The sequence below is a fragment of the Acanthisitta chloris genome, unplaced genomic scaffold (genome assembly GCF_000695815.1).
Source record: "Acanthisitta chloris isolate BGI_N310 unplaced genomic scaffold, ASM69581v1 scaffold15488, whole genome shotgun sequence".
NCBI lineage: Eukaryota > Metazoa > Chordata > Aves > Passeriformes > Acanthisittidae > Acanthisitta > Acanthisitta chloris.
The window spans coordinates 19,237-28,174 of NW_008688793.1; the positions used below are offsets into that span (position 1 = coordinate 19,237).

At 42.4% G+C, this 8,938-nt stretch overlaps 2 protein-coding genes across 2 annotated transcripts in view; both read left to right on the plus strand.

The window, feature by feature from the left end:
* LOC103808390 (putative short-chain dehydrogenase/reductase family 42E member 2) overlaps window positions 1–366 on the plus strand; it is a 12,756-nt gene extending 12,390 nt beyond the window's left edge. Inside the window, exon 11 of the mRNA XM_009081172.1 lies at window positions 163–366. Within this exon, the coding sequence (XP_009079420.1) occupies window positions 163–366 (204 nt within the window). The remainder of the gene's footprint in view (window positions 1–162) is intronic.
* A 2,831-nt stretch (window positions 367–3,197) lies between these two features.
* Window positions 3,198–8,938, plus strand: part of LOC103808391 (putative short-chain dehydrogenase/reductase family 42E member 2) — a 10,035-nt gene continuing 4,294 nt past the window's right edge. Inside the window, exons 1-6 of the mRNA XM_009081173.1 lie at window positions 3,198–3,542; window positions 4,025–4,120; window positions 5,017–5,074; window positions 5,672–5,790; window positions 6,879–6,954; window positions 8,386–8,468. Of these exons, the coding sequence (XP_009079421.1) occupies window positions 3,198–3,542; window positions 4,025–4,120; window positions 5,017–5,074; window positions 5,672–5,790; window positions 6,879–6,954; window positions 8,386–8,468 (777 nt within the window). The remainder of the gene's footprint in view (window positions 3,543–4,024; window positions 4,121–5,016; window positions 5,075–5,671; window positions 5,791–6,878; window positions 6,955–8,385; window positions 8,469–8,938) is intronic.

Genomic DNA, 8,938 nt, shown 5'->3' on the forward strand with positions numbered 1-8,938 from the left:
CCCAAATTCTCATGGAATACCTGCTATGCCCTGTGGATGCAGACAGGATTCTCTGCTCTGGTTTTGTTCTGTTTTAATTGTAATATCATTGACATATTTTCATCCAAGTTCTAGAAAATCAGATATTAAAGTCACTTCCTTAACTGTCCTTTTGGATTTCAGGTGTGGAATGTTACTGTAACTCACACTTTCCGAATAGACAAGGCACGAAATCAACTTGGCTACAAGCCAAAGAAGTTCTCATTTGCTGATTCTGTGGATCATTATCTGAAAACAAGACCTATTTGCCAAGAGGATCACAAATTCCTTAAAATAGCGTTTGGTTTTGGCATTTTGTTAAGTTTGATCATTCTTTCTTTCTTCTAAAATCAAATAACCACCCACCTGTTCCAGAAAACCTCGTTTTGTTTCTGAGTATTAATCATCTGGTCGAGTACATTCCTCATACTGTAGGCTTTGTCATTCCTGTTCCTATGATGACACCTTCTGATCTCATTGAGAAAGAAAATAAACCAAATGAAAAACAACCCCAGAAGTGAAAACATGGGACACGTGAAGAAATGTTCCCCAAGAACAACACAGTGTCACAAACCAAAGGAGTTCACCACTAATGGATGCAGGAATGGTTTTAATGGATCTCCATTAACTGCTTCATGTTGAGAATGACTTTATAAAGATGATCATTCTGGAGGATGAGAAACTGGAAGAAGGAGGAACCATCACAGGACAGCAGTGCTGGAATGAGCCCAGGAGCTGCCATGAAGAAAGGGTGACTAAACACCTCCTCTGATGAAGCTGCTGCTACAGCTACTGTCTGTTAGTCTGAGGAATTTCAGAAATAGCACAAAAATATGGAAAGTAATATTTATCAATAACAGGTGGTGAGAGGACTGAGAGTTATATTTATGTAAAATAATGTCGTTCAACAGCTTTGTAAAAACGTCATAAGTAACAATCTGTGTTTGTCAATCAAATAATATCCTTTCAATCCAATAATAAAGAAGAACTGAACCAAACACTGGTTTTAAGGAGCCTGTGGGAAGGGGGAGGGAGGGCACATAAGACCTTGGAAGCTGTTAGAGCTGTCTGGAGTCACACTACTCATAGCCCTGTGCCAGTGCTGGCACATGCTGAGCCCTCAGGGAATTGCTATTTCAGGGTGAGCAGGCAAACCAAGTCTCAGACATGTGTGAGAATCCAACCTCACTCTGTATCGAGTATCACCTTGAGCTGTGCCTTGTTGGAGTTCCTCCTGCTCTAACACAGCTCAGTGTGTCTTTAAATGATTAATATTTAATACGAGCGATCAGACATGGCACAGCTGCAACGGAACAGGTAAGCGTGTTCAAAGCTTCATTTTTGCCTGGAATGGGTAACTCTGAAATTCTGCAGCTCCTGACCCTTTTCCCATCCTCCCAGGCTCAAATGACCACAGGGACCCACTGCTGGCTCAGGTGGGCAGGGACCTTAGTGCCTATTTGCTTATGTTTCCTCTTTGGGGATTCCTGATGTTTTGCAGGTGTCTCTGATGTTTTGCTCCTTTCTGAGCCATGTACCAACACTGACTGTCCAGCAGGTAAGGAGGAGGTGACGTTTTGTTCCTGAACAACCTGTCCAGCAGGTACCTCAGTGCAGACAGAGCCCTCACTGCAGACAGGATGCTTTTGTGCAGCGGTCGCAGCTGTGTGAAGACACCTGGAGGTAAGAGCCACCATAGGATACTCTGAGATCCCAGGGATACTCTGGGAACCCAAGGATGCTGTGAGATGCTGTGGGATCCCAGGGATGCTCTGGGCTCCCAAGGGTGCTGTAGGATGAGCAGAATCCCTGGGATGCTGTGGGATGAGCAATACCCAGGAAGGTTGTGGGATCCCAAGGATGCTGCCAGATAAGTGGGACTCAGGAGTGCTGTGGGACCCAAGGGAGCCTGTGGGAGCTGGGAGTGCAGTGGGATGCCAGAGATGCTGCAGGGTGAGGGGACTGGGGTGCTGCAGGACCCCAAGGAGCATGGGGCAGGGGCTGGCATGGGGCGGGCGCAGCGGAGGTGGTCACCCAGGTAGACCTGCTGTGGAGCACCAGGGGCTGACCACAGGGTTGGGTGGCTCTGAATCTCCCATTGTGGCCAGGGCAGGGATGTGGGGGATAGAGGGAGTCAGTGGCCACAGCCTCTGAAGTGCCCTGACTGCCAGTGCTGAATCCACAGATGGGCAAGAGCCTCCGTGTTCGGGAAATAAACAATTCACTGTTAGTTTTTCCTTAACGCACTCATTGACCCTTTCTGTAACGTAGCAGCTCTGTTATTCACCTTCCCCTCGAAAGTGAGGGATTTGATAGCCTTGTTCTCTGATACACCTTCTAAAGTTATAAAGTAAGGATCAGGCATTCCTTCCTGCAAATCCTCTTCTATCTTAACTCCATCACTGCCAATGATAACAACTCAGTGTGTTCTTAACTTACACTCGGCTCCTGCTACTTAGAAAGGAGCTGGAAATACCTCTCCTGTCAGATGTGTGACTGTGATAAACCAGGGATGAGTGAAAGAAGCATTGAGGATTTCCTTGGCTCCAGGGGATGTTGGATTTAGCTGCTGTTCTGCTTGGCCCTGTGTGCTTGGTTTTTAAGCACAGAAACTGAAATGCGATTGTTCATCTTTAGAGTTTTCCTGACAATTCATGAGTTCAAACTGAGATTGGCCCTACGGCACATCTGGGCCCTAAAGTCATCTTTGAGCTGTGACACAGGCCAGGATGAACTGAACTGACCAGGAGATGCACTTCACAATTTCACATAACCAGCAATTTCTCTTATGCTAATAAAGAATTAGGGTCTGTACCATTAGTCTAATGTTGACCCATTTGTGGCAAACATTTGAATTCATCTTCTCTGTGTTAGGCAAAATAGTGGGTTTTGGGATTTTTTTATTTTTTTTTTTTAGTTTTTCTTCTATTATTCTGGATGCCATTTGCAAACAAATATTTAGTCCAAAAATATGCAACCTTTGTTACTCATTTTCAGGCTGTTGTCTCTAATATTGCACACAGACATCTGAAATACTTGTAAAATGTGAATGACGAAACCAAAACAATTAGACAGAAAATTTAAATGAGTCTTTTGAAAGAAACTTTGTTTTGCTTTTGTCTTTGTTAAACAGGTTGCATTACAGTCAGACTCTGCTGCTGTGAGTAGAGCTCATTACCATGAAACTCCCTGGGATCGTCTGCGTCCAGGAGCGCTATGGAGCAATCTTCACCATGGAGGAGGAGGAATTGTTACACGTGTCTGGTAATACCAGACAGTATTTCACTGACACAAAACTTATCCTGAGTGGAGTAGCAACACCCTCGCAGCCGAGCCCTGACTCCAAATGGCATGGGAGTGCTGGAGCACTGAGCACAAGCGCGATGCGAGCCGTGGTGACGGGAGGTGGTGGCTATGTGGGATACCAGCTGGGATGTGCTCTTGCCAAAGCAGGAGCTTCTGTTGTTCTGTATGACATCAACAAGCCTAAGTGGGAAATTCCCAATGGAGTGGTGTGTATCCAGGTATGATAAATTATAATTTCACAACAAAGTTAACTCATTTGCCTTTTCCGTAATGTCTTATTAGTTTTCGCAGTATTCAAATACCTAATTGCAAATGATTGCAAATTCCAATAACCTTTTTAACTGTGTGAATATGCTGTGTGATTTTTGCTGAACAGGTGGTAGTATATGTGAAATAAGGCAAACAGTGGAACCTGGAGCCTGGAGCAGTTCCCTCCCTGACTCTGACGCACTCCTCAGGCCCCAACCTCTGCCTTAGTTTAATCACCTGTAGAATGAACACAGGAGTATTGTGAAGCTTAATGAATGTTTTTTAAGTCCTTTGGGTGCCATGAAAGTATGATTATCAGCAGACACTGAGGTGGGCCCAGTTTTCAGTCCCGAGGTGTGCAGTTCTGTATGTGCATTCCCTCTGTGCTAACCCTGTATGCTCACCTGCACCTTTGATTTCAACCCCAAATATTTTTTTTTATGTGTTACAGGCAGATGTCAGGGACTATGATGCCATATGTGCAGCCTGTGAAGGTGCTGACTGTGTGTTTCATGTAGCTTCATATGGAATGTCAGGAAGAGAGCAAGTGAGTCCAAATAGCTTTGGGTTTTTTTGTGTGTGTCTGTCCACACTGAGGATGAGCCACTTGATGCTGTAACACTGCATGACAGATTTTCTCTCTTCACATTGCCCTGCTGGTTTGCTAAATTGCTGTGTGCAAACTGGAGTGCCAGCTGCAAGGAGCTGCCTGGGGTGCTGCTCTCTCTTTTCCTCCCCGTGAGAGGCTCCACCAGCACCCTGGGAGGGTGTTTGAGATGGAAATGGCATTGAAGAGTTCTGAAACAGTGTGAAAACAAAGGCAAAGACAAGGGAGGCTGCTTCCCTCAAAAACAGCTGATCCTTCCCTAAAACTTCGCATGGAACTCCTAGGTGTGAGGTCACTGTGAAGAATAAAACCTGAACTAAATTACATATTATTTTATATATCTAAATTATAACAATGTCTATATTTCAAGTCTTTGCCACTGAGTAAAAAGCTGTAAGGATGTACTTGATGTAGGTCCCTGAGTGACAATTTTTATGCTTAGAGTCACTTACCTGGCTGGAAGAGCTCATTCAGACATATTTGCCACTGCAGGGCACAACTGGAATTGCTCTGGGCAGAGGCAACTGGTAACTGAAGAGCTACTGAAACCCAGATCTGGAACACACTGCTGCAGGCTGTGTAATAACTGCACATGTGTTTTTAGAAGCACTGTGATTCTCTTTGCTTCAAGCAGACTCATCTGCAAAAACCCAAGAAAAATACAGGCAGAGTTTAAAAATAATGACTAGACTTCTTGAAGTCTGAAACAGCAGTCTAAACTACCTTTTTATAATCAAAGCACCACAATGCATTTATTTGAGGCCATTTATAACATCCACTATTGAATTTAATATGTATTATTATTCAAAAACTACATAATTTCTGTCTTTTTCTAGTTGCACAGGGAAGAGATTGAAACTGTAAACATTAATGGAACAAGATTCATCATCAATGGTATGTACCTAACTTTGCCATTGGGTGTTAGTACAGGATATCAAGTATTATATACCACTTAGAGAAAGCCAGTTGGCCTTTTTGGTACATGCTATTGGTTACCAAATACTTCACATTGCTGGCAGAAGATGAGCAAACATGTCATGGGAGGGTGAGGGTCTGCTCCATGCTGCTATGGGGTGTGATAGGAGAGTAGTTTAGCTACTTCAGCTTCTTGTAACCTTGTTTGCCTGAGATAAGAATCCATATCCAGGTAAGGAGTTAACAATTTCCACGTTGTTGTAGCACTAAACCTTGTGCCCAGGCAGTGCCCGTGGGCAGCTCTTGCAGAAAAAGGACTTCTCAACCCCTGCCTGGCTGGAGAACCTTCCCAGGAGCACAGCACCCAAATTAGGATGTGCCAGATAGGAAAGTCCTTGGTTCTACTCTGATATCTTCCCTCTAAACACGCTTTGCATTTATACTCACCCAATTATAACATGGAAGGATTTGCTCTTTTAAGATTTGACAGTTTCTCAGAAAAAGGTCATACAAACTTTTTTCCCCCCATATAATTTCATTTTCCACTAAAGTAATTTACTCTCTCCATTGCTGCAGCCTGCAAACAGCAGAACATCGCTCGGCTGATCTACACCAGTACAGTAAATGTGGTGTTTGGAGGGCTCCCTATTGAAGATGGGGATGAGGAAACTGTGCCATATTTTCCAATTGAAAAGGTATTTTGGTTGTATCATATTTTCAAGTTTCCTCTTTCTTTTTTTTTACTTTATTGTTTCTGAAAAAGCCTCAGAGTTTTCATGACCATGTTTTGCCTGATGCCAGAATCCAGGCACAAAGCAAGGCCAGGTTGGATTGGGCCAGGTTGGATGGGGCTCTGATCAAACTGGTCTAGTGGAAGGTGTCCCTGCCCATGGCAGGGGGTTGGAACTAAATGATGTCTGTGGTCCCTTCCAACCCAAACCATTCTGTGATTCCGAGAAAGAAAGCTCTTTACACTCTTTGTAGGTATGATTCACAACATTGACACATCAGTACACTGCAGTATATATTTGTTTCCTATTAAGACCTTGATTTTGGAAAATAACTCAGTGTCCCATTAACATCAAGGAAATACCACTTGGACAGAGGGATTGGGTTATATGGCTTGGTGCCTCAATAGCTATTTATTATCTACATAATTTTTCTGCTCCTCCCAAATTGAAACTTACATATATTCAATGTGGAGCTGATCTGGAAAAGCAGCCTAGTTTTAGATGGGTTTATTGCACTTAATTCAAAAGGAGAAAGTGCTTCTGGGTGCTTTCCATACAGCTGTTTTTTGTGTCCCTCCTCTCTCCATCAAGTACTTCAGTCTTTCAGGAAGTAGAGATGGAGAGAAAATACTGAATAATATTTAAAATAAGAATTCAAAGAGCATTTTCTCTGGGACAGTGCCACATGGAAGTGAACAGGACACTTCAGGCCAAGTGTGGTGCCTTCCAAACTTGGCTTTTGACTTTTCCATTACCTGAAGAAGAAATCCAGATTACAAAGCAGTGATCAGTTACATTCCTGGCAGCATTCAAAGCATACATATATTTATTGCTTCTCAGATGTGCTGAAATGAATTAATCAGACTTGCATAAACAAAAATGCTGCTCACCTTAGCAATATGCATGTGTTTCACCCTACACTCAACACCCCAAGGCTTCTGTATCTTGAGGCATTTGTTGCCATCTGCTAAGTAAAAACCAGTGGAGAAGAGATGTCTCCCTGCCCTGTCGTTCCAAGAGCAGATAAAAATGTGTTTGCTTTTTCTCTGTAGCATGTTGATCATTATTCCAGAACCAAATCAATTGCAGAACAAATGGTACTAGCAGCTAATGGAACTCCACTAGCAGGTACTTCTGCCTGAGCATGGATTCATAGTAGAACTGACTCCTCCTCTTCTTGTTCCTCATTAATGTCCTGTGTTCTCTCTCAATCCTTAGTGGACAAGACTCTCCAGCAATTACAAAATTAACACCCCATTCTCATAAATTATTTTCACCTAAAAATTACTTTTAATTGGTTTTAAGTTCCCACAATGCCCATAAAAGGTTTTAGCATAGTAGCAAGGAGTTCAGGATGTTAATGGAAAAGGCTAAGACAGCTATAAATTAAACAAAAACAAGTGTTTAATGACACTGTCTTATGCAACATAAGTAAAACATGAATGCTGATTAAATTGTTACACCCCCACCCCCCTTGAGTTGTATATTAAAATCTGAAGTAGCCACCTGATCCTACAGCCTGGAATTATTTATTAGTGCTTCCCAAAGTTTTCCATGTTGAGGAAGCTGGTAATACACTGGCATACTTAAGCTCAGCTGTGAGATACTATAACTGCCAGTGCAAAACAAATTAATGTAAAGTGCAACACGATTCGATGTGACCAAGTGATACTGAGCTAAATTTAGCTGTAGACAACGTACAGAAAAGACTCTCTTCACTTGATACTTGCAGAGGGCTCTAAGAGATAGAAAGTCACTGATGGGCATTCCATCCCAAGAGAATCATTTTGCCTGAAAAAACAAAGGTGTTTTTTTTCCTTATTTCCTCAGCAGCTCTTCACATCAAAGTTCCTCTTAATATTAGGAGCAATACACAGTTCTGAATTTGTCAATGAAATTAGAACTACTCAGTGTTCCAAACGTCCCATTTTGAGCCTGTGCTGTAGCAGGACTGAGTATTTTACATGTTTGCAAGTACTGGTAACAACAGTTATTAGCAGATGATGAACCATCCAACTGAAAGACTTGGGAAGCTACTGGAATTTTACAATAATCCTTACTATCTCACAACGAAATTGTCAAGATCTCCTACATCATGTCTGCTCAGAGCTGTGCCTGTGGTTGAGAGAACCTTTCAGCTCTGCCTTGTACTGCCAGAGAGTCACTGCTTCCCATCAGTCATTTCGTGTGAGATTAGCCGGTTTCATTGCACTTGGCTACCAATAACTTGCTCACTTCACCAAACTCATCTCCACAGGTGGCACACTCATTCACTGCTCTGGCACAGGCACAAGGGACTGCTTAGAAAGAGGTTTTGAAATGTCTGGTAATTTCTAGGAACACTTCTCTCAATCTTCTCTTGCTGTTTTGTATGTTCTGATTTTGCCAACTTAATATCCAACTACCAATGCGACACCTTTTGGTATGTGGGTTGTTTTTTATTAAGATGGTGAAATGAATTTGTTTCAGAGTGAGTTCTGCTACCTTTGGTTCATACAAAGAAAGACACAATGTGGTCATGTGAAAGTAACTTAAGGATGGTTTTGTCAATTCTTCTAGGAGGTGGAACACTCCACACGTGTGTTCTTCGCCCACCAGGAATCTATGGACCAGAAGAGCAGAGACACTTGCCAAGGCTAGCAGTATGTATTTCAGTCTCTTAATCAGCAGAATTTTTTATGATATAGGTAAAAAGCTGTCAGGAGCATCACATATTTGTATTAGAAGTTGACTAACCGTATTGGGCAGCACTTCAAGAGTTCACTTGTCTGCTGAGGATAACTCTTTTAAACTATATTATATTAAAGAGTGCACATTAAAAAAGCCTTTTTTTAAAAAAAATACAAACATGTGTAAGTTCAGCTTTATAATTTAAGGCTTATTATAATTACAAGATTCAGGCCAATCCACAATATTTCACATGTCTGTTTACATGCAACTTACACCAAATGGTTTAAAATATTCATGAAAAGAGATAGGGCAAAATATCTTATTTCCAGTCTCAGCTATTAACAGCTTTCACTGCCCAAGGAAACGAGTCAGGGAGTGGGAAGCACCTTCTGGTACAATAGGTTACTGCAGGGCACCAGCTGAGGGCTCACGCTGAGCTCTT